General features: G+C 43.6%; 1 protein-coding gene across 1 annotated transcript; it reads right to left on the minus strand.

Annotated features, from left to right (window-relative positions):
- Positions 1 to 10,830: 10,830 nt before the first annotated feature.
- Positions 10,831 to 25,531, minus strand: OCIAD2 (OCIA domain containing 2). The gene is made up of 7 exons (XM_069977613.1): positions 25,375 to 25,531; positions 19,106 to 19,190; positions 18,247 to 18,300; positions 15,979 to 16,026; positions 15,664 to 15,820; positions 11,218 to 11,311; positions 10,831 to 10,920 (listed from the first exon to the last, which is right to left on the minus strand). Exons 1-6 carry the CDS (start codon positions 25,435 to 25,437, stop codon positions 11,224 to 11,226), a joined length of 495 nt encoding a protein of 164 aa, XP_069833714.1. The 5' UTR covers positions 25,438 to 25,531; the 3' UTR covers positions 10,831 to 10,920; positions 11,218 to 11,223.
- Positions 25,532 to 25,823: the final 292 nt, after the last annotated feature.

Consider the following 25,823-nt stretch of genomic DNA (forward strand, 5'->3'; position numbering starts at 1 on the left):
ATCCATGTTTTCCAGACAACCTTAGAGCTTTATCTAACTTCAACAGCCACCGCTAATCAAATGCCGATCGTTCAGGTTCGGTTAGACTCAAACCCGTATCCAATTTGCTCATCTCTACTCTTAACGCTTCACTTCTGCCCCAAGTAAATATAGCTTTTAAGACACTGGTACTGCATGGTGATTATTGTATGCTGTATAGCCACCATACTAGTTAGACTGGATCTGGGTAGAAATATGGAACCGGGAGCGGGAAGAGTATAACACGTAAGAGGTTATTTTGCAGATGTTGCTGATGTTAGATCACTGGCAGGTATTAAAGGGTTAATGTGAAATCCTTCAACCTCTTACTAGCCAGCCAATGCTCTGTTCTATACTGACGAGGGACAGGAACCCTGAGACAACACTCTACAAATGAATAACTCTCCCATTTGGAGGAGATTCTGGCTTAGCATATAATGCTTAATCAAGTTTTAACTGTGAAACATTGATTTTTAAGGGAAGCTACCTACAATAGGTGGCACTGTAGAGAAAGTTTTTACTTCTGTAAATTAATTTCTGTGCACACACTTTGTGATGCCACTTATGTGTAAATGCTGTTTGCACTGACCTCTAGTGGTCAAAAATGGTTAATGATTTTGCAAAAGATCTTTTTGTTTTGTTTCTGAAAGAAAGCCTAGAAATTGCTTCATTATTTTATGATAAGAATTTCAAGCATCATCAGTCATATCAGTAAATAAGATTCAGGAGGAAAGTGTTTTAATAAAAACTTAAGTACAAGGGGCCACAATCTGAGGTTAGTTGGGGCTAAGATTAGAAACTATTACTTTACTGAAAGAGTAGTAGATAATTGGGACAAACTTCCAGCAGATGTGGTTTGTATATCTACAGTAAACAAATACTGGAATGGAATGCCTGGAATGTTAAAAGAGAAAAACATATCCAGGGCAGTAAAACTGGAGGAATTCCACCAGCCTCCGTGTCATACTGGCTGTCTATGGGAGAGCTTGTGCGCCTCTTTGCTCAGAAAAATTGACATGTCCATTCTTCCGCGCGGAGAGCAGAGGCATGAACCCACCCATAGACAGCCAGTATGGCATGAAGGCTGGTGGAATTATGCCAGTTTTACTCCGTGTGAACTGGCCTTTAAAGGGGAACTCGGGAGACTGAAAAACATTTTTGTTTTGCTAATAAGTTAGGCTGGGTTCACACTATGTTTTTGCAATCAGTTTTTTGCAAAAAACGGATGGAAAACTGATGAAAAAAACATGCAACTGTGTGCATCCATTTTGATCCAGTTTTTTTTTATAATGAAAGTCAATGGAAAAACGGATCAAAGCGGATGCACACAATTGCATCTGTTTTTTCAAGTTTTTCATCCGTTTTTTTTTTTTTTTTTTTAAAGGATTGCAAAAACATAGTGTAAACCCAGCCTTGCTTTAAATATTAGTGATTTCATTTTGTATGTGTGTGTATATGTATGTATGTATGTATGTATGTATACACACGCACACACTTCCATCAGCTGAAAGGGACAACACTGCCCCTCTGCTGCCACAGATGTTTGTGTCGGAAACTTCAGGGCTATCCAATTCCTGCATTTCCCGATCCCCTGCTCTGTGATGCCACACAGTGCTGTACAGAGCAGGGTCCCATTTTGCTGTGTACTGTATATTTTTATATACACTGTAGTACCTGGGTGGGAGTCTCTCCCACACTATTGCTGTGTGTGGCAGGCTCTGCACAGCAAGCAGTGATAGCTCTCATAAAGTAATAAAACTTTCATAAAGCAATGTGTCATCAATATATTTTTATTCTCTGGGGTAACCATTTAAGCTTCATGGTACCCTGTGCAAAATTAACTTTGGTGGGGGCACCAAAGTTAATTTTGCACAGGGTACCATGAAGCTTAAATGGTTACCCCAGAGAATAAAAATATATTGATGACACATTGCTTTATGAAAGTTTTATTACTTTATGAGAAAACTTTCCAAGTTTTCCCTGACTACTAAATTCCAAGTTTGCCTACTTACATAGTGATAAATCCCTCCGTATTCAGCCAAACAGATTTTCTGTTCAGGCTGCTGGGAAAGTATAATGACAACACTGTGGAGCAACAATGGTGACCACAGACCTGATACTACATGATAGATATAAACCGTATATCACTGATGTATTCTAGGTAAAAGGTAATAAGGTTGATAAAAGACAAGAGTACATCAAGTCCAACCTACAGAAACCCTACTGTGATTCAGAGGAAGGCAAACCCCCCCTATTAGGCAGATGGCAGTGGCCCCATCACGGAAAAAATTCCTTCGCAACTCCAATAGCAATCAAAATAAATCCCTGGATGAGCGTATCACCAGAAATCTAATCCCCATAACTTGTAATATATTTTTTAAGAAAAGCATCCAGACCTCCCTTGAACTTTTTTTTTTAATGAATCAGCCATGACATCATGATGTGGCGGCGTTCCATATTCTCACTGCTTCTTCCCCCTTCCCTGGGCTTAGAGGGTAATATCAATTTGACAATGTAAAAATTAGTACCTTTTATATGGAGTAAGAAAACTGGGTGTCTACTCAAGCGCTGTCTGTGTGAACTATCTGCGTACTGGGGACAAATGGGATCACCTGAATATCCCAATAGGGGTACCAACAAAAACAAAGTAATTGTACCTGTTCCGTGCATATGATATATAGAATCTGAAATACTCAAGTGAAAACAGCCCTACACTATAGCTGTATATCCAGTACTGACCTCCAAGTTAACGTTCTATCCAGGTTAAGGTTTGTCAGGTAATCCACTATGTGTATCCCTTCTGGGATCATTTGAAAAGAAGCTAGCAATCCTCACTCTAGATCAGGGGTGGGGAACCTACGGCCCTCGGGCCGCATCCGGCCCCTGACACCAACTAGGCTACCAGGGACATGACTGAGGGGTTAACTAGGCTACCAGAGACATGACTAAGGGGTCAACTAGGCTACCAGAGACATGACTGAGGGGTTAACTAGGCTACCAGAGACATGACTGAGGGGTTAACTAGGCTACCAGGGACATGACTGGGGGGGGGGGGGTTAACTAGGCTACCAGGGACATGACTGGGGGGGGTTAACAAGGCTACCAGGGACATGACCTGGGGGGGCTAACTAGCCCACCAGGGACATGACTAAGGGGTTAACTAGGCTACCAGGGACATGACTGTGGGGGGGGGTAACTAGGCCACCAGGGACATGGCTGGGGGGTTAACTAGGCCACCAGGGACATGACTGAGGGGTTAACTAGGCTACCAGGGACATGACTGGGGGGGGGGGGGGGGTTAGCTAGGCTACCAGGGACATGACTGGGGGGGCTAACTAGGCTACCAGGGACATGACTGGGGGGTTAACTAGGCTACCAGGGACATGACTGAGGGGTTAACTAGGCTACCAGGGACATGACTGGGGAGGGGGTTAACTAGGCTACCAGGGACATGACTGGGGGGGGTTAACTAGGCTACCGGGCACATGACTGGGGGGGGCTAACTAGGCTACCAGAGACATGACTGAGGGGTTAACTAGGCTACCAGGGACATGACTGGGGGGGGGGGGGGGTTAACTAGGCTACCAGGGACATGACTGGGGGGGCTAACTAGCGCACCAGGGACATGACTGAGGGGTTAACTAGGCTACCAGGGACATGGCTGGGGGGTTAACTAGGCTACCAGGGACATGACTGGGGGGGCTAACTAGGCTACCAGGCACATGACTGGGGGGGGGGGTAACTAGGCCACCAGGGACATGACTGGGGGGTTTACTAGGCCACCAGGGACAAGACTGGGGGGGGGCTAACTAGGCCACCAGGGACATGACTGAGGGGTTGACTAGGCTACCAGGGACATAACTGAGGGGGTTAACTAGGCTACCAGGGACATGACTGAGGGGTTAACTAGGCTACCAGAGACATGACTGAGGGGTTAACTAGGCCACCAGGGACATGACTGGGGGGGGGGGGGTTAACTAGGCTACCAGGGACATGACTGGGGGGGCTAACTAGGCTACCAGGGACATGACTGGGGGGTTAACTAGGCTACCAAGGACATGACTGGGGGGGGGGCTAACTAGGCTACCAGAGACATGACTGAGGGGTTAACTAGGCTACCAGGGACATGACTGGGGGGGGGGGGGGGTTAACTAGGCTACCAGGGACATGACTGGGGGGGCTAACTAGGCTACCAGGGGCATGACTGGGGGGTTAACTAGGCTACCAAGGACATGACTGGGGGGTTAACTAGGCTACCAGGGACATGACTGGGGGGTTAACTAGGCTACCAGGGGCATGACTGGGGGGGTTAATTAGGCTACTAGGGGCATCACTGGGGGTTAACTCTGGCTACTGGGCATCACTAAGGATTCACATCAGGTACAAGGGGCATCACAGAGGGTTAACTACAATAGCAGGGGCATTAGGGGAACAATACTTTGCCTTGCCCCGGGTGCTGCAAACCCACGCTACTAACTGCTGCGTTTCCCCTGCTAGAACCCCCAAATTACATCAATGGTAGGGGAGAGTAAAGTCATCAAGGTCTTCGAGCACATCCAAAATGGCGCTGATACAGGCAGTGAGCCTTTATTTTATGGAACCTTGCGATTGTCTTCACAGTTCATGGTTGCTATGGTGACTACAGGTGCCCTCAGTGATCTAATTTAACCCCTTAATGACTGGTGATGCGCTTTACATTATGTCATTAAACGCACTTGTGTCCAAGCATAGGGCATAGTAAAGGCAATAAATAAGAGACTTAGGCTAGGTTCACACTGTGTTTTTGAAAAAAACAGATGCATTTGTGTGCATCCGTTTTGATCCATTTTTTCCTTTGACTTCTATTGTAAAAAAAATAATTTTTTTTTGACGGACACAAAAACGTAGCTGACACTACTTTTGTGTCTGTAAAAAAACGGATCCGTTTTTGTTTTGTTTTTTACAATGGAAGTCAATGGAAAAACGAATGGACACAAATACATCCATTTTTTTCATCCGTTTTTGCAAAAAAAACGGATTGCAAAAACAGTGTGAACCTAGCCTTAGAGTTGATATGTACAGGTAGCCATAGATGTGATTTGAGACCAGCCCTGTAACCAGCTCCCACCTTTTTGTATCACTAAAGGAGGACACATATAGTCACTGCACTAACACAACCTGGTTGTCATGGTGATGCTACCACAACTAAACATGGCCACATTGCAGGACCTTGTGCTTTAAGTGCTCCCCTACCATGAGATGGTAGAAGTGTAGTGGATAGACAGTAGATTAGCTGGAATAGATAGCTCAGGTTTCAGCAGGAGAAATATGGCTGTGTTGCTATTTTTGGTAGTACAGTGGTAACTTGGTTTAAGAGCGTTTTGGTTTAAGAGCTCACAGTTTTTCAAAATTGTGACTTGGTTTAAGAGCATTGCTTTGGTTTAAGAGCTCCATGTTCTGGGTGGGAACGTGAGTGGAGGAAGGGCATGGTCTGCATAGCGGGGTCTACAGCACTGTACTCTGACCCAGGAAGTCTCCCTCACCTTCCAAATCATAGCAGATCCACTTCAGGCTGGGGCTTGCATCAGGGGACAGGACTGTGGGGGTAATCTCTTCATAGCTGTAATCCCTCTCTCCCCGGACAGAGAGTGCTGCTATACTGTGCCCACATCTGTCCTGCCTATCCCTTCATGCTCCCTGCAGCCTCTGTCTTCCCTTGTGTTTCCCATCCTCTCCATTACTGTACAGTAGTTTATGATATCACATATTCAGCTGTTTCTTAATCTTTGTTTCATCTGTTTTACATGTTATTCAGAAAAATAAATCATTATTTTTGGGGCGTGGAACCAATTGTCTGCACTTCTATGATTTCTTATGGGAAAATTTGCTTTTGTTTAAGAGCAGATTTGGATTACAAGCACGTCCCGGAACGAATTATGCTCGTAATCCAAGGCACCACTGTATTTGTAGCCAAAAAGCAGGGGGGGGGACTGCCACAGAGGGGCTGTGGAGTTGGTAAGCCAAAGCTCCAAGTCCAACTCCTGAATTTTATCAGGGACTGATCCAGCTCCTTCATAAATGGCCAGTCAGACACCAGGGGAGTTATTTATCACACTGGTGTAAAGTAGATCTGAAGCAGCTTCTTCCTAATGTCCTACATGATCCTGGGGAGACTTCTGAGGCAAAGATATAAAGCAGATTCCCCTGTGTGTGCAGTGGATGCAGCCAGTCTCCAGCCTCCATGTCCTGAACAGCTCAAAACTAGACTAGATGGATCACGTGGTCTTTTTCTGTTGACAATCTTCTAAATATTCACCATACACAAAGGAAAACTGCTAACAATGCCAGATACAAGTCATATAGAGGTCAGACATAGGCCCTGATGTGTCCGTTCTCCTGAATAATCGCGGCCCTACAGGAAGTACACGCTCAGTCAGTCAGTGACTGTAACTGTGTCCTGCCTTACTCACTGATTGGCTGAGTGGGGCCATGACATCACAGTTTCAGGAGCCCAGTGGGGGGACCATGAGCTGTGATACGGGGGACAGGTAAATAGGACTTCTTTATCCCACCACCACCTTTCCCCCCTGCATTTTTCACTGTTTCTCAGACTACTAGTATTATTTCTGCCTCTGTCTCAAACACACACACACAGCCTGCTGCAGAGAGAGCACACACAGACACAGCATGCTGCAGCCATAGCACACACAGACACAGCCTGCTGCAGTCATAGCACACTCACAGCCTCCTGCAGCCATAGCACACAAACACGCAGCCTGCTGCAGCCATAGCGCACACACAGCCTGCTGAGCCATAGCACACACACACACACAGCCTCCTGCAGCCATAGCACACACACAGCCTCCTGCAGCCATAGCACACACACAGACACAGCCTGTTGCAGTCATAGCACACACACAGCCTTCTGTAACCATAGCACACACACACAGCCTCCTGCAGCCATAGCACACAAACACGCAGCCTGCTGAGCCATAGCACGCACACACACACACACACACACACACACACACACACACAGCCTCCTGCAGCCATAGCACACAACACGCAGCCTCCTGCAGCCATAGCACACACACACACAGACACACAGCCTGCTGCAGCCATAGCACGCACGTGCACACACACACAGCCTCCTGCAGCCATAGCACACACACACAGCCTGCTACAGCCATAGCCCACACACCCTCTCAGCCTGCTGGAGCCATAGAACACTAAAGAAAAACGCACAATATTCTCCCAGAGAGAAAACACCACATTAAGGAGAAAGTTTAGTGCTACACTACTTACGGCTGCTTCTTCTCCTGCTCTATATTACACAGGATATCTTCATAATACACTGTTGCTCATCTACAGGCATCCAGTAAGAGAACAGCAACAGCACCCTAATGCCCCAGCCCACACACCCACACACGCAATAGACTGTTCCAGCTGAGAAACAAGCTGCCAAATAGTGACCGCCAACATTTCCCTGACCATCTTTATCTAATACGGTCAGTGCTTTATTGCTGATATATGGAGGAAACTATAGGGAAGATTTATCAAACATGTTGTAAAATGAAACTGGCTCAGTTGCCCCTAGCAACCAATCAGATTCCACCTTTCATTCCTCACAGACTCTTTGGAAAATGAAAGGTGGAATCTGATTGGTTGCTAGGGGCAACTGAGCCAGTTTCATTTTACACCATGTTTGATAAATCTCCCCCTAAATGTACATATGTGAGAGAGGAATTTTCTGGTTGTTATAAGGTCTTTAGATTGATAGAACATTTCCACTCCACCCAAAACTAACTCAGACTCCACAGCCCTGGTGGGACCAACAAAAAATAAGACTATAATGGAAAGATTTGCACATTTTTCTGTATTTTGGACCCACCTCTGATTCGGCTTAAAATACTGACCAAATACTACAGCTTAACAGGGATAGCATCATTGGTGCCCGAAGGAGGAAACTACAATAATACAAGTGTTGCTAAAGAAAATGAATGCTAGCCATTACATAAAAGGTGTCTGAGCATTAAGTGCATTGCAGCTTGCTTACAGTACCTAAACTTCCTACATCATCTGTTGCTAACACCAAAGTCCTTGTGGAATCTGCTTAGCTAGCACAAAATGTATCAGACCAAACAGACTGGATGTCACTCCCTATGCGCATCAGTGAACCTTTGGCATCCATGATCCTGTCTCTGGTTAACACTTTTCTCCTTCTAATAAGCGTTTTAGTAGGTACTGATACTGCAGGAACATCTCGCAAGATCTGTCATTTTGGATATGCTGTAACCTAGCCATCACAATTTGGCTCTTGTGGCCCAAATCTTTAAATTTGTCCATGTTTCCTGCTTCCAGCACATAACAGTCAAAAACTGACTGTTCACTTGCTGCTTAAAGGAGAAGTCCAGCGAAAATGATTATTAAAGTATTGTATTGCCCCCTAAAAGTTATACAAATCCCCAATGTACACTTATTATGGGAAATGCTTATAAAGTGCTTTTTTACCTGCACTTACTACTGCCATCATCCTCTCCAGCAGCCACAGCCCGCACAGCTCTGGGAGTCGGGTCGTGACATTACCATTTTATCCAGGAAGTGAAGCCTTGATGCAGTAGTAAGTGCAGGGAAAAAAGCACTTTATAAGAATTTCCCGTAATAAGTGTATATTGGGGACTTGTATAACTTTTGGGGGGCAATACAATACTTTAATAAAAATTTTAATCGGACTTCTCCTTTAACTCTTTCTTGATGAGGGGTGCTTCGACCTCATTTTGACATTAGTCTTTAGTCTATAGTCTTCCCCAGTATCTGCCTGAACATGGAACCAGAGCTTGTCCATTCAGGAGCACAGTCCTGGGAAACTGGGAGAAGTTTCCCAGGATGGGATCCATCTTTTCTCAACACCTGGGGAGGAGCGGCACAGAGCACACTTCTAAGCCCCGCAGACTGATGAGCAGAATGCCGATAGGAATGAAGCACTTTAATTCGTTTCTACTGTAAATTCGCTCATCCCTAATGTTAATTAAAGTGTTCATGTTGGCACAGCCGCTGCATCAATGTATTACTCTGTTAATCTGGAAGTTCAGGTCTCCATGAATACGAACAAACAATGAGACCACAATGTGTGCCACCACCATTCTGTTTCACTGTGCTCTCTGCTGCCACCTTTTTCCATGTCAGGAACTGCCCAGAGAAGTAGGAAATCCTCATAGAAAACCTCTCCTGCTCTGGAGAGTCTCATTGCGTGGTCGTATCCATGGAGACCTGAACTTCCAAATTAACAGAGAGCACTGTTTCAGACTGGAAAGAATGTATCACTTCCTGCTGGACATACAGCAGCTGATAAGTACTGGAAGATTTGCTTTTTTTAAGTAGAAGTAAATGACAAATCTATATAACTTTCTGACAGCAGTTGATTTGAAAGAAAACTTTCCACCAGAGTACCCCTTTGAATTTTCGATGGCTAATGTTATATTTGATTGTTTTGCATGTGTACATAAATGCAGATTTTCCACTTTATATCCCTAAAAAAGAGGTAGATAAGAACTTCATTTAGTATTAACACCATAAATTAGATGTAAACAACTGTAATTAGTTCTTATTTAATTAACTAGAATTGTTAGGCCACATTCACACAGTATATTTTTAAGGAAGAATTTAATGATGGGTTTACACAAAGAGATTTATCTAACAGATTTTTGAAGCCAAAGCCAGGAACAGACTATAAACAGAGATCAGGTCATAAAGGAAAGACTGGGATTTCTCATCTTTTTAAATTCATTCCTGGCTTTGGCTTCCAAAATCTATCAGATAAATCTGTGTAAATGCACCCTTATGTTCAGCAATTTTTGATCCGCAATCTGCAAATTAACCTCTGCAATGCATTTGTAGTATACTCCGTATTTTTTGTGGCTCCACAAAAAAAAAAAAAAAAAAAAAGGGGAGGGGGGTGGCATAAAATGATGTCACTGTCTGTTACAACCAGCCAGGAGGAGCTTAAGGTCACAGAATTGTGGATGATTTTGCAGAGTGCTTAGGTGTTCTCTGCAAAATGCTCCTATTACTCCTATTACTCCATATACTCCTATTGGACTGTCTTTACCGCAGTTGCGGACATTGTTATAACCAGTCCTTTTTTTATGTTGCAGATTGCGGATCTGCAAAAATAGAGGATGTGTGAATTACCACATAGAAATAATGGGTTGCAAAGCACTCAGTATTTGTGGATTCGCGAATACTAACAATTTATGCAGACATGTGACTAAGGCCTTAGTTTATAAAATACTTTTTTTTATTTTTTGTTTGGAACTATTGTTCCATTATTGTCAGGAGTGATCTAAGAGGTATTTTACCATGTTAAAATAATTATGTTTATTATTTATTCTGGTAAAATTGATGGAGTCTGTTAACTATAGATATTTTAATTTAAATAGGTCAACTGGATCTGCAAATTTAGTTTAAGACTATGTTCACACCACGTAAAAGTACGGCCGTTGTTGCCATCGGCAACAACTGCTGTACTTTGTATGGTGTGGAACACTGAGTTATCTGCTATGGGATCCCATGTGGCGCCGCAAAGAACTGACATGTCAGTTTTCTGCGGCCGCAATTCAGTGAATTGCGGCTACAGAAAGACCTGTCAGTGCACACGATGAAGTGAGCGGCTCCGGCCGCGAGCTTCATTGTGTGCTGTGTGAAGTGTGTGTGCACGCCCGCATCAGAACACTGCGGCCGGAAAGATCATCCGGACAGTACTGCAGACAGAGTGGGTAGTCAGAGTATACATAAAATATACATTAGTCAAATAATTTGAGACATCAAACTATGTTTTAAAAAAAATCTATTTTATTATAATCATAAAAAATAAAAAAAATTAGGTATGAAGTAAAGCAATGAGTCCACATCCAGGGCGGCAATCTGAGGAAACATAATTATGGTGAAGACTGTGAAGAACACAATGCAGCGGTCATAGTGCAATATAAAGTTTATGTGCTGGTGCAAATGGTCCCAAACCACAGTAGTTCATGTGAATGCTATAGTGTGTCTGTGTGCTGTTGCCTAATCCTATCGCAGTCTGGGTGGTATATGCTACCACCCCAATCAGAACACAACCATGCTTTGCCGAGCTTAGTGTGCATGTCTATAGGGGGTCCAGAAAAATATCTGTCAGACAAACAAATTGGTTCTTTTTGAAGCAGCAGAGTGGATACTTACACAAGTTTAGGAGGAATCGGTGGTGGGTTGGGTGGTCTGTTCCTTGTCCTTGGCACATTTCTTTTTGCATTCCTCACAGACGTGGTTACAATGCCTAATATACAGAAATGTCATTATTATTGAGTTGATGATTCAGCATATTCTATATTAGTAGTAAATATTTGTAATGTAATCACAAGTAGCATTGCCCCAACCTAACAAATCTCCTGCACTTCAGAGTTAGAAAAAAAACCTCTATAGCACTGATGATCTCTCATTTTTTGGGTAAAGAGTTAAATCTAACAGTCATAGCCGACAGTGTGTGGAGAAACCAAGGAGGACAACCCCAGTGTGCAAGTCACCTGTTAGCCAAATAAAACTTGTCCTTACTTTGTCAGCTGATCATTGGGTTTTACACATTGTGGTTGTGTGTTTTGCTCAGGTTTTGTGATGCATCAAAACCATGTGTGCATTATAATAGATTAGATTATATATTTCTTCACCACGGCCATTACACAAAGGGCAATAAATCCGCCCGATGAACCAATTATTGCCCAATGTTCAAGGCTCTTTAGGTGACGACATTGCACACTGATACACATCATCAGCACTTATTCTCCAGGGCAAGAAAGACAAACACTACTTCCATGTGCTGGACCCTGGCTATCATGTAAACCTACTATGCTTCTAATAGTTTTTTTTCTTTACTTAAATAACGAATACCAGGTAAGGCTTCATAGGATACTAGTTCATAACAGTTCATTACAGCTCTTACAAGCTCCTCCTCACTTGCTGTCGGCGCATGTAATAGCGTCAGCAGCAGACAGGGGATTGAGGAGCAAGCCAACGCTGACCTGACAGGTCGAAGCTTGCTTGGTCTCCACATCGCCCTATGTAATAGGGGCTTAAGGCTGTGTTTCCAGATACGTATTCCAAATGTGGTGGAAACCACGCTCACACTTCTCCCCAATAGCTGTGCAATCTTGCTGGGATTATCAGCAACATTGTGGGGAAGGAATGAGAGTGGTTTTCACTACATTGGGAACACTTATAGAAACACATATATATATATATATATATATAGCTGTCTGATCTGTCCAGTCTGTTAACCCTTTAAAGACCAGGCCTATTTCAATGTTTGCATTTTTGTTTTTTCCTTCTTACCTTTTAATAGCCATATCGCTTTTATCCTCTTTAAGTTCACCTAGAGGACTATTACATGCAATCACTAGATTGCATATTCTGGTCAATGCTATGCCATTGCATAACATTGATCAGTGTTAATGTTAACGGCTATCTTCACATAGAGCCTGCCTGTGGTAGACTCAATGTGAAGATTGCCGAGCTGACTGTGCATGATTACATAAGGGCTTTGTAGGGTGGCAGCCTCTCATTAATGGTGAAGACCTGGCTGCAGATAGCAGCCAGTTTTCACTCTGAATGAAGCAAGCTCAGCTCCTGAGCTTGCTTCATGGAGCCTCTAGACCTTCTAACGTACCAGTATGTCATGGGTCCTTAAAGCGGCAGGTTCGGGCCAGCAAACCTGCTGATATGACCCAGCCGCTCTTTACCTCAGGGTTCCAGGGCTGTATTCCTTTTTCCAGTGCAGTCCGGTAAAAGGTAGTTTTCAGCTAATTGTTCATATGCAAATTAGGTGTCCCGGAGCATTTGAGGAGTTCCCCATGCTCCCGGAGTACCGGCTCTGCCCGCCTAGCCTGCCTCCTCCCAGCCCGCCCACTATGCATATTCATAGATGCATAGCTAGGCCGCTTGTTATGGGCTGCTTCCTGCACATGCGTGTAACAAGCAGCCTAGCTATGCAAATATGAATATGCATAGTGGGGCGGGCCGGGAAGAGGCAGGCTAGGTGGGCAGAGCCGGTGCTCCGGGAGCATGGGGAATGCCCCAAATGCTCCGAGACTGCTAATTAGCAATTAGCTGAAAACTACAGTATACCGGACCGCACAGGATTATGACTTACAGCCCTGGACTCATATCAGCAGGTTCACTGGCCCGAACCTGCTGATTGCTGCTTTAAGGGGTTAAGGGGGTTGAGTGCCGCTTTAAGGAGTTAAAGGGTACCCGTTTTTTTTTTGTTTTTTTTTTAATAAACAAAGTGCTTTATTTATCATGTGCGCAAAAATTTAAATTTCACACTTGCTGGTGCAGGCCTACGTCTGCTCCGTCAGTATCCTCCTCCACTCCAAGACGGGTATAACAGGCGCAGGTCCAAGGGGTAATAGTGATATAAAATATCATAAAATTTATTAAAAGAATGATGCCAGTGACAACGCGTTTTGAGACTGGTGCGGTCTCTTTATCAAGTGTCTAATACCATAATAAAACAAAAGGCACATATAAATCCACTTTAAAAATACACATATTTATATTAACCCCTTAGCGACCCATGACGTATCTGATACGTCATGGTGCCGCTCGGGGTGTTCAGAGCGGGGTCCCGCCGGGACCCCGCTCTGAACGGCGCTGATCCCGGCTGACACGTGCAGCCGGGCAGTGCCTCTATTAGCCGTCGCGGGTCCCGTTGCCGCGCCGGCTAATTAAGCCTCTAAGTGCAGCTGTCAAACCTGACAGCTGCATTTAGAGGCACTGCGCCGCACGTCCCTGGTGTCTAGTGGGACGAATCTCCCCCCCGCGATGCGATCGCGGGGGGGAGATCCGTTTTTCTGCCCGTGCCGGGCCTCAGCGTCGGAATGACGCTGATCCCGACTCGGCAATAGATTGCTATGGCCTGCAGCAGGCCATAGTAATCTATGTTCGATCTAATCGATCTTTGCTGTGTATATACACAGCATTGATCTCTGCTGGGGGGCTTCTAGTTACAGTTACAGTAAAAAAAAAAAGTAAAAAAGTGTTTTTATTAATAAAAAATCCCCTCCCCTAATAAAAGTCCAAATCACCCCCCTTTTCCCATTTTATAAATATAAATTAATAAATAAATAAATAAACATATTTAGTATCGCCGCGCGCGTAATCGCCCAAACTATTAATCACATTCCTGATCTCGCATGGTAAACGGCGTCAGCGCAAAAAAATTCCAAAGTGCAAAATTGCGCATTTTTGGTCGCATGAAATCCAGAAAAAATGGAATAAAAAACTATCAAAAAGTCGTATATGCGCAATCAAGGTACCGATAGAAAGAACACATCATGGCGCAAAAACTGACACCTGACAGCCCCATAGACCAAAGGATAAAAGCGCTATAAGCCTGGGAATGGAGCGATTTTAAGGAACGTATATTTGTTAACAATGGTTTGAATTTTTTACAGGCCATCCGATACAATATAAGTTATACATGTTATATATCATAGTAATCGTAACGACTTGAGGAACATGCATAACAAGTCAGTTTTACCATAGGACGGACGGCGTAAATGCAAAACTCCCCGAAATCAAAACAAATTCGTTTTTTTTTTCAATTTGACAGCGCAAATGATTTTTTTCCGGTTTCGCAGCATATGTTATGGAAAAATAATGCCTGTCATTGCAAAGTACAATTGGTTTCGCAAAAAATAAGCGCTCATATACGTCTCTAGGTGAAAAAATGCAAGCGCTATGGACTTTTAAACTTTAAATGGAATAAGCAAAAGCGCAAAAACGAAAATAGGCTTTGACCTTAAGGGGTTAAAGTGGATTTATATACATAAGAGAGTTGTTTATGGTATAGAAAAATTATGCAATAAAATATAGCAAATTATGTATTTTTCCGGATGTTAAGGGTTAACTCTTTTTTTTGATCCTCCCCATGATGATGTAAGCAGTGGTGGTTCCACCCTCATATATCTTTTTCTCTCTATATATGTGCCTTACAGCTATGGAGAGATTACCCCCACAGTCCTGTCTCCTAATGTAAGCCCCAGCCTGAAGTAGATCTGCTATGATTTGGAAGGCGAGGGAGACTTCCCGGGTCAGAGTATTGCTGTATACCACACTATGCAGACCATTCCCCCACCCAGTACAGGGAGCTCTTAAACCAAAGCAATGCTCTTAAACCAAGTCACAATTTGGAAAAACTGTAAGCTCTTCTTGCAAAACACTCTTCGGGTAGCTTCACACAGTATCGCAGTGAATTTTCTGCTGCGGATACGCAGCAGATTTGATGTAAATAACTAACCACAGCATCAAATCTGCTGCAGATCTGCTGCTGATCTTCTGCGCATCGGTTGTGTGTGTTAGCACCCTTAATCCAAGTTACTCTTAAACCAAGGTACCACTGTACATGAAAATGCTAGCTCAGTTCTGGCTCAAGGAAGGTAGTCCTGAGCAGGGAAACCTCCCTCCCTTATAAAATCATATAGGAGGGGGTTGTCCTTATGACACAACCCCTGGAAAGAATTTTTGGAGCATCGAATCTTTCTGTTTAGTTTAATGCATAGACCGCCCAATATGTCATTTTCATATATATAAGATTTTAATAAGTATTTGTACATTACAGCATAGACCACTTACTTGTGTTTGGGTCCAAAAAATCCTGGACCAAAAGCACCACCCATACCAGGGACAAATCCAGCTTCAAATGGGCTCTGTGCCCCTAGTTTCTCAAACTTTTTCTGACAAGTTCCGAAATAAGATATTTTGCCAATGGCAAATCCAAGGAAACCAGCCACTGCGTATACACAAAAGAATATTGGTTATTACTTTACAGTATATCAGTAATACATCTTACACTTTTCCAAAGCACATGATCCCATTGTGTGCATTCAGAAGACGCTTCCATTATAATAGAGAGTACACATCAGCTACATGACATACACTCATACTTACAGACAAGCTTCGGCAAGGATCCAAACCGTTTGTTTTTTGATAGATATCCTGCAGTGAAAAACGGATCAGATAATCAAATAACTACCATTTACATTTAGGAGGGATTCACACTTTTTGTAAATATTTCTGTATTTATTGGCTGTCCACACTGTCTGTAGGTTTACGGATCTGCAAAAAATAGGACATGCTCTAGTACGGACTGTTATTACAGAAAAGATGCTTCCATAAGAGTCAATGGGAGTGTCGGTAATTTTTGAAGAGCCTTAATTTTTACTGATAAAATATCTGCAACAAATACAAATCACCTTAACTTAAATCACCTTTCCATTTTTTGCAGATTTGCAAAAAATACGGATTACGGATGCACTATGGCAAAAGATTTTGGGGGGTTGCGGACATAATATATCATCCTAAAAAAACATACAGAATCTGTGAACAAAGCCTTAGATTTGAGAACACAAACTAAAAATATTTCTCTACCCCATAAAAGTCGTCTGTCAGGAACTTCATGCTGTCTGACCCAGAACCAAAGCAAAACTACCCATGGGGTGAATAGTCATCTGAGCAGCCTGTCGTTCAGGTAACGTTGTATACCTGACAGGTTCCCTTTAAGGACTGTCTGACTCTGGCCTTTAGGACGCAGTAATTTATAGAGGCTCTTTCATCCCCACCTTATTTGTCACTCAATGTAGCCTTATGAGTCCATAATGCATAAACTTGCATAATGGCTTTTTGGGGTGTTTGCTTTCATTTATTACAACAGGTGGAAGATTTGTGAACAGCTGTGTGTGGACAATAGCTTTACAGCTAGACACTCGTGATCTGAGGACAAAGGTCTGTTATAAAACAAAGCTTGTAAGTTAAAATTATTCTCTTTGGCAACATTGTACATGTGTGAAAAATAACAAAAGGGTAAAGAAATATGGTGTTAAGAAATAAGGGATTTTAAAAGGCGTTGGCCACTTTATAGTAACATTGTTCAGTATTAGTAAGTGTAGTCACTGCACTTACTGACAGCAGCTTCCTGTGTATCTCATAGAGCTTAATTCAGACTTCCCTCCTCCAGGCTGTGCTGCCCTGCTCTGTGGTGATTCTGTCCATAAGATGGCTGAGCATGGAGAAGCATGTGACCATGTCCCGCCCCCAGTGTCCGGCAAAGACATAAACACACTCAGCGGTGAACACTGGAGGGCGGTGCATGGTCCTCTATGTCAGCCTTTTTATGGACAGACTCACCACATAGCAGGGCAGCCCAGCCTGGAGGAGGGGAGTCTGATATTAGCTCTACAAGGGTGCACAGGGAGCTTCTGTCAGTGTATACAGTGAGTACACTTACTAATACTTTACACTGAACAATTTTACTATAAAGTGGCCAACCCCTTTAAATTGTATGCCAGTCTGCATGCTCTGCATTAAGCTTTCACATCTTGCAGCTGTGGGAAGGTTTAGTGTTGCATGGCAGAGAATTGTGCTGAAAACTGCCCATGGTGTAGCCTGAATTGCTATGGTGTCACAACATAAACCTGACACATATGGTTTTTCTGTGCTTTATCTGTCCTTGCTATTAAAAAAAAAAAAAAGTCTGTAAAGCTCATCCTGCAGCTGCGCCCAGCCTTAGTGCAAGTTCCCTAGAAACACAGGTACATTAAAGTACACCAGAAGGTAACTGCCATAAATATAGCTTAATGATTGTAAGCAGACGGACATCTGCCATTCTGGCTTAATCACAGTCTCCTCTCCTAAAGTCACATGATAACCGTACCGAGGTATATGTGTAGTAGTGTCTTGTTTTCAAACCTTTGAAAGGCCCAAAGTATACTGTAAAGTTTTAAATCATTGGGCCCATAGAGCCATAACTTTTTTTTTACTTAGAGGAAATGAACAGTAAGTGCCTTTTCCCCCACTTTTATGTCAGTTCTTCAATATAAGCACCCTGCATGCGACAGAGTCAGTCTTTGGCTTGCTACACCTTTGTGTGTACTATTTGGCAGGAGTCGGATTTTCAGCATAGGTTTATTTAAGGCCTTATTCCTAGGTATCAGAACAATTCTAGTCTTTCTGCTACCTGACACAAAAAAGCTTATTGGGCCCCCCTTATATAATTAGTGGTAATCACTTTTGGTGGAACAGAATGAGGCATTGGGCTTTTATGGCCGACACTGAAAGCCTGAGAAATGTTCTCCTTAATGCTGGTCATATTAACCCAGAACACATACACACTGCAGCAGATAGATCTTGTCCTCACGTAAATCTATACATTTTACTTACCGTTGTAGACAAGGGCTTGTGTGGCTACCATGCTCGTGACAGACAGAGGCAAAGCTGCAAGAACCAGAACAAGTATTAGAAAACAGTGTATAAGGATGCATATGGTTTTATTATTCATGTTTGGTATCTAGAAAAAGGTTCTGCAGGCTGAAGGTACAGCCGAGCAAAAAGTCCGGGACTTTGGTGGCGCTGACGGCATCCGATGGATTTTTACTCCTTAAATGATGGGAGTAGTAGTGGTGGATGTAAAATCAAAACTTTAATGCCAGAATTACGTGTTTTAAGGCACAGCCTCTTCATCAGATTTTTGATTTTACATCCACCACTACTACTCCCATCATTCAAGGAGTAAAAATCCATCGGATGCCATCAGCGCCACCAAAGTCCCAGACCTTTTGCTCGGCTGTACCTCCAGCCTGCAGAACCTTCTTCTGATTCTCCACCGGGATCCCCCGGCTCCGCAGACTGACTGCAAGAGGCAATATATTGATCATGCAATCGGCGGTGTCTGGCTCGTAGCACCACCACCCCAGGTGAGCGGCTCTGAAGCCACTATTTTAATCTGAATTTCTGATTTGCAGTAACACACTATGTGCGCCCCCGGTGTTTTTTTAAATCTTTTCAGATGTTTGGTATCTAGTCATAATAGGACTTTCCTCCATTAGATTGTGTATGTATGGAGGCATTGCCCCAAGAAGTACTGCTTTAATGTACAATATGGCTGGGTTCAAACTGTGTTTTGGTTCATGTTTTCACATATACCTTTCAATAAAAAATGTATACATTAGCAAAGTAGCATTCCCTATGTAAGAAGTGCTCGTATACGCAGTCAACATATTATAGGGGTTATATTGATTACCTCTGTACCAGAAACTCTCCTCTTTACATTCCTTTATGATTTTAGCAAATTCTTCCCTTTGTGGATGGGAAACGGGGCAATGCATCTGTAAGTAAGAAGTATAAAATGTCATACATGGTTGTAACATAAAGGAACATTGATTATTTTGATCAGTCGAGTTGGGTGTTTGGAAGCAGGAGTACGGTTCTGAGCAACATGGCCAAACTGTGGTGTCAGACCATCTTGACAATGGCAGGCCTTGTGGGGTGTTCTGGTGCACAATGGTTAGAATGTAAGTGGCTACAGTGGGAAAACGATGGACAATTGGTGAACCAACAACAATGCGTGCCAAGGGTAACTGATCTAGCTAATCTAGTCTGATCCATAGTATTTTAGTTATTGTAGAAAGGTGTCAGGTGCAGATCAGTCAGAGTGGCAAGCATGGTCAAATGATGGGCATGTGAACTGGACATGGAGCAATAGAAGAAAGTGACCTCATCTAACGTGTTACTTGACATTGAAATAGATGCTCTAGGAGAAGACAAGTCAGCAGAGGTAGTGTAAGGCTCTAAGCAGTATTCTGCATGGAAATTATGTAGACGTTACTTTGATGTATTTTTGCAAACAATGTATATCACTATATAGCAGTATTTTTAAAAGGAGTATTCCCATCTCAGCTTGTCTGAACACTGGGACCCCCCTGATCCTGAGAACTGAAGAAATCGAGCTGCCTCTGCGGCCTACGCTCCATCTTCCTATACAGCCACACTGAATCTTTTCAACTGCTGAACTCAAATGTTTGGCAGCCACATGAATCAAGGACTGACCGTGGTGGCCGGTCCATTACAGGGGTTTTCTGATTTAAACTTACTTGTCCCCTATCCACAGTACAGCATTCGTCTCTCTTTGGCGGCTCTAGAGAGAATAAATGGAGAATGCCACACACCAAAAGTAAAATCAGAAAACCCTTTTAATTATGGGGAGAATTGCGGCCCTGCTCTCTGGACCAGTGGGGGTCCCAGTGGTGACACCCCCAGCGATCAGCTTGTTATTCCTTATTCTATAGATAACAGCCTGAGATGGCAATACCCTTTTAATTGCAGAAATTATTTACTCAGGAATGGTTTGAAAGAAACAAAATGACAGAGTGATGACTTGGCCTCCATATTAGTCAAATTTTAATCTAATAATCTGTGGATTGTGATGGAAAAACAAATCCAATCCATAAAAGCCACGCCCTACAACCTACAAAACCTAAAGGATTTGCTGCTAATGCTTTGGTGCCAGATACCACATGTTAAAATGGTAAACCAGCCATATGCTAAACCCACCTTACCTAGCCCTGGTCCCCCACAACTTCTGTTTGCCTTTGTCTGGCCTCTCTTCTTCTTGCTTCTGAGATGAGTGCTCAAGAGCAGAACCTGGTGGCTTAGGGCCCTATTCCACCGGACGATTATCGTTCAGATTATCGTTAAATCGTTCGAATCTAAACGATAATCGTTCGGTTGAAATGCAGTAACGATTAACGACCGAACGAGAAATCGTTGATCGCTTTATAAGACCTGGACCTATTTTTATCGTTGCTCGTTCGCAAAACGTTCGCAAATCATTCACATTGAATAAGACATCGTTTGGTCGTTCGCAATAGATACGAACGCAATAGCGAATAAATACGGAAGAAGAAACGATCGCAATTACGATCATAAGTAACGATTATCGTTCCATGGAAATGAGTGAACGTTTTCAGGTCTTTCGCAATAGCGGTCGTTTGAGATCGTTAATCGTTAACGATTATGCTAACGATAATCGTCCGGTGGAATAGGGCCCTTAGTCAATCACTGGCCTAGCCAGCAGGTGCTGTTCCTGAGGGCTTGTCTCAGGAGCTGGAGGAAGAAAGAAGATCAGGAGTTGTGGAGGACCAAGGCTAGGTAAGTATGTTTATTCTAATTTGTAATGGGCTTGGCACAATATTCTTTTGTAGCCTAGGGCCAGAATAGATATACAGAACATTATTCAAAGGAGTTGAAAAAGGAGACAAAAAAAGTGTGACACAATAGAGAGATTAGGGCAGGTAGAGCTCAGTGTATGATCATTGCCTTCGGGTATTTTGTAGTAGAGTAGAAATGCTGGTATAGATCTTTTCAAAATGTATTCACATGTAGCAGATTTGTATAGAAAGGACTGTCCCATTTATCGAGGGTTTGCAGAAACCCAAGCAACCCTATTCAGATGAATGGAATGGTTTTTAAGTCACAGACCTGGCTACCTGTTTGTTAATGAAGGGGTTTAATTCACAACTAACATTACTGTTGATATGATAGCAGGAGAGAAGCAAACATTGCTATACGTGGAGGATTGGTCTATAGATTTAGTTTTTTGTTGTGTCTGTCCAACACTAAGGAACCATTCATGTTTTCTATGCAACCAGAAGGAAAAGTGCCAAGCTTGTTAATGTTTGCTTTGTACTGTATGTGCCGCTTGGATGAAGCACTGGTACACACCCTTATTATAAGGGGGTGGAGATGAGTGAAAGGTCAAGTAAGGAGTGAATAACAAGAAGAGTGACTTGAATGGATGAATAGGGACACTTTCACACAATATTATTTTGTATCTGTTTTGCATAATTTAACATAGAGCTAATGCTAATCTAAGGGGCTATTTACAGTAGAGAATAAAATACATATTTTAAAAATGCCGGATTAGCTATTTTTTTATCTTTTTTTTGCAGATGAGAAATGTCCATTGAAGTGCATGGATGAAGATGCATCTGGATTTGTTTTATATTTGTTCCTAAAAAGTTGGACTAATCTTTCCATTATACTCCTTCTCTGTTTATGTTCCACTCCTGATTTTGGTTTACAAATACTATTACATAATGGTGCGTTTACACAGAAAGATTATCTGACAGATTATCTGCCAAAGATTTAAAGCCAAAGCCAGGAGTGGATTTGAAAAGAGGAGAAATCTCAGGCTTTCCATTATGACCTGATCTCTGTTTATAGTCTGTTCCTGGTTTTGGCTTCAAATCTTTGGCAGATAATCTTTCTGTATAAACGCACCATTATGCTAAGTTTACACGAGGCGATTATTGGCCCGATCGCACGATTAACGATTTCGAAGTAACGATTTTTTTTTATAACGATCAGCGTTTAGACGGTACGATATATCGTACGAAAAAATCGTTTTGCAATCGCGCACCCGCAGCTCGGCCCGCCTGCAGACGTCCCCCCGCAGCCCCCTGCGGCATTCCGATCGCCACTCCGATCGCCACCGCCGCTCCGATCGCCACCCCCGCTGCTCCGATCGCCCCCTCGCCGCCGGCCCGATCGCAACCACCGCCGCTCCGATCACCACCACCGCTCCGATCGCCCCCGCCGCGAGCATACGTTACCTGCTCCGCGTAGCAGGTCTTCAAATCCCCGGCTCCCCTCTTCAGCGCATTGATTGGCTGAAGAGATGAGCCGGGAATTTCAAAAGGCTCCTTTTCAGCCAATCAGTGCTCCTCTTCAGCACTATTGGCTAAAGGGGAGCCGTTTGAAATTCCCGGCTCCCCTCTTCAGCCAATCAATGCACGGCAGCACTGATTGGCTGAAGAGGGGCCGTTTGAATTTCCCGACTCCCCTCTTCAGCCAATCAGTGCTGCCGTGCATTGATTGGCTGAAGAGGGGAGCCGGGAATTTCAAACGGCTCCCCTTTAGCCAATAGTGCTGAAGAGGAGCACTGATTGGCTGAAGAGGAGCCGTTTGAAATTCCTGGCTCACCTCTTCAGCCAATCAATGCGCTGAAGAGGGGAGTCGGGGATTTTGAAGACCTGCGACGTGGAGCAGGTAACGTATGTTCTTGGGCGCGGCGGCGGGCGCGCGGGGGGTGGCGATCGGAGCGCTGGTGGCGATCGGAGCGGCGGGGGTGGCGATCGAGCCGGCGCTGGGAGCGGAGGGCCGGGTTGCGGATGAGTGGGGGGCCGGGCTGCAAGCGGGGGGCCAGACTTTGGGCATCGGGCGGCGGGACTTTCGCGCGATGACTGTTTACACGGAACGATTGGCGAATTTTTTGCGAACGACGATTTAAAAACAAGTTAAAAGATCAAAATGAACGATTTCTTGCTCGTCATGCGATCGTTCGCTGCGTTTACACGTACGATTATCATTCGAATTCGATCGTTATCGTGCAAATTCACACGATAATCGTTCCGTGTAAACCCAGCATTACACTGACCAAGCAAATTTGAATCTTACTGTCTGAATCGTTTTCTTCATTTTCTTTCATTGTAACATTCTAAGAGCCATACCATTGTAGTGCACTTTATTATGCCTGTTACCATTATGCTGACAGTTAGAGATGAGTGAATCCAGTTCTGGGACACTTCTCAAAGTTTCTCAGAACTGGATCCAGCTTTTCGCAGCACCTGAGCAGATTGCATAGATAATGAAGCACTTCACTTCATTATTTCTTTCAATTCGCTCATCTCCACTGACAAGCATACTATACAGCTGTGCCTCTGGTATGGCTGTATACAAACATTCGTGGAAGGCCTGTGGTTCCCCAACTGCCATGGACCAGCAGATTCCTTATAAGGCCAGTTTGACATGTAACGGATCTGCAGCCGATTTCAAGCTGCGGATTCATGGCAAAACCCGCTGCAGATCCCTTGCCTGTGATTTTCAATGAAAAGACATACTTGCAGAGGGGAGTATGTGAGTGACAGCTCCCTTTACCCCTTGCCAGACAGAACATACTTTACCTGCTCTGGGCTCCGGCTTGCTTCGGGGGTTCCCGGCTGGATGTGCCACTCAGCCAATCAGTGCGCTGCCCCACCGCAGCTGAGCAGGACGTCCAGATGCCGGTAGTCCCCGAAGCAAGCCTGAGCTTGAAGCTGGTAAAGTATGTTCCGGCTGGCAAGGGGTAAAGGGAGCTGTCACTTACATACCCGCAGCGGGATGTCAATCCTGCTGCAACTATGTCTTCTCATTGAAAATCACAGGCAAGGGACCTGCAGTGGGTTTCGCTGTGAATTTGCAGTGTGAAATCCACTGTGGATCCGTTATGTTTGAAACTGGCCTAAGCCACAATCATGTTTTGAAAGTGGCATGTTGTGGGTTAAACTGCCAGGATGGGCGGTTTCTCTGGTCCTGGCAGTTACTTCAGGGGCCTGCCTGTCATACTTACTGCCAAGCTCCTGCGATCCAGGCATGAAAGACCTGCGTTGGGCTGCTATAGAGCCCCTTAGTGACCGCCATAAAAACATGTATGGGTGGTTTTATACATTTCTTTACCAAATTTCCCATGTATGAACTTCAAGGTTTGTTTCAGAAAGTTGAGCGACTATCTTATTTACCTGAACAGGGCTTGCAGAAATCCACCCTCAGGCTGCAGACATAACTCTGTTTACATGTATAGTAAGAATTTTTAAGTCTATATCAGAAACTTCATATCCCCAAATTGCAGCACAAAAATGAATGGAGCTGTGTCTGCAAGGCCGCCACCACTCTCCCCATCCTCACTGCTGTGGATAGAGGATAACTCCCTGAAATGAGGAAACCCTATTAGGGTCCATTCACATGTACAGGATCAGCAGTGAATTTGATGCTGTGTTCAATCATTTAGTTACATTAATATCTGCAGCTTCAAATCTTGTGGTTTTCAGTTTGTAGGTAATGCCATTTTTTACAATTTAAGAAAGAGTATGTGTGTAAAGAAAAGCCCATGCATATATACTGTATACTGGGGACATAAGTAAATCTTTTGTGTCAAACAAAACCAATCTGTACAGGGAATTATAGGAAACGTGTGTTGATGAAAGAACATTGTTTATTAGCAGTGCATGCCGCATAGGTTTCTTTTCTGTTGTATATATTATGGTTTCCTGTATAGTGGAAACTATATACTAAGAAGCCCCTTACTAATGGTGGAAAGTACTGAAGACTTTGAAACTAACCTTAGCTATAAATAGAGGAGATATTAAGATAATAGGAACAAACACAACCAAAAGCGCCATCGCTTTTATTTAGTGCCACAAACTACCAGACAGCACTTCTCTACCATAGATACCTATTATGTAGAACATTAATACAAGTTAGTGTTCTCCAACCCATGGTTTCCGGCTATTGCAAAACTACAACTCTTAGCCTGCTCCATGTTTTCCAGGACTCCCCTGGGCGGCATCCAACTTTTGCAGCCTTAGGGAATCAAACGCTAAGTGTTCGGGTTCAGATAACATTGCCAAACCCGAACATCTTGACAGGTTCGCTTGACACTACTCGCTGAAATAAGCAAATAGAATAATGACTTACGTGACCCTTTTGTGGTGCAGGGCTGGGACTTTGCACTGGAACTTGTTGCGGCTCGGTAGCCATATCTTCTACTAGTAGATGAAGGTCAACAATAGAGAGTGTGAGTGCTGGGGAAGACTGCTGCTGTTATGTCTGTGTTGAGGTAGGAGGGGGGAAGAGATTACCAGACACTCCCATTACTGGATGACGTAGAGAGTCATTAGAGGAACTGAAAGGGGAATGTAAGGACTTGTAAGATGACAGCATTGAGCATAGTTTGTGTTAAGTAAAAAAAAATAATATATAGTACATGTAAGTATATATATATATATATTTATCCGGCACAAAGTGTTGCGGTTTTGTAGCAAGTCTGAACATTGTGGCAGGAACTACAGTTGAACCAGAGAGGTAAATACAACCAACCTGTCCTTACATGCCTGGCACAGCAGTCCTCTCTGTGTGTTGAATAA

This window comes from Dendropsophus ebraccatus, chromosome 7 (genome assembly GCF_027789765.1).
Source record: "Dendropsophus ebraccatus isolate aDenEbr1 chromosome 7, aDenEbr1.pat, whole genome shotgun sequence".
Lineage (NCBI taxonomy): Eukaryota > Metazoa > Chordata > Amphibia > Anura > Hylidae > Dendropsophus > Dendropsophus ebraccatus.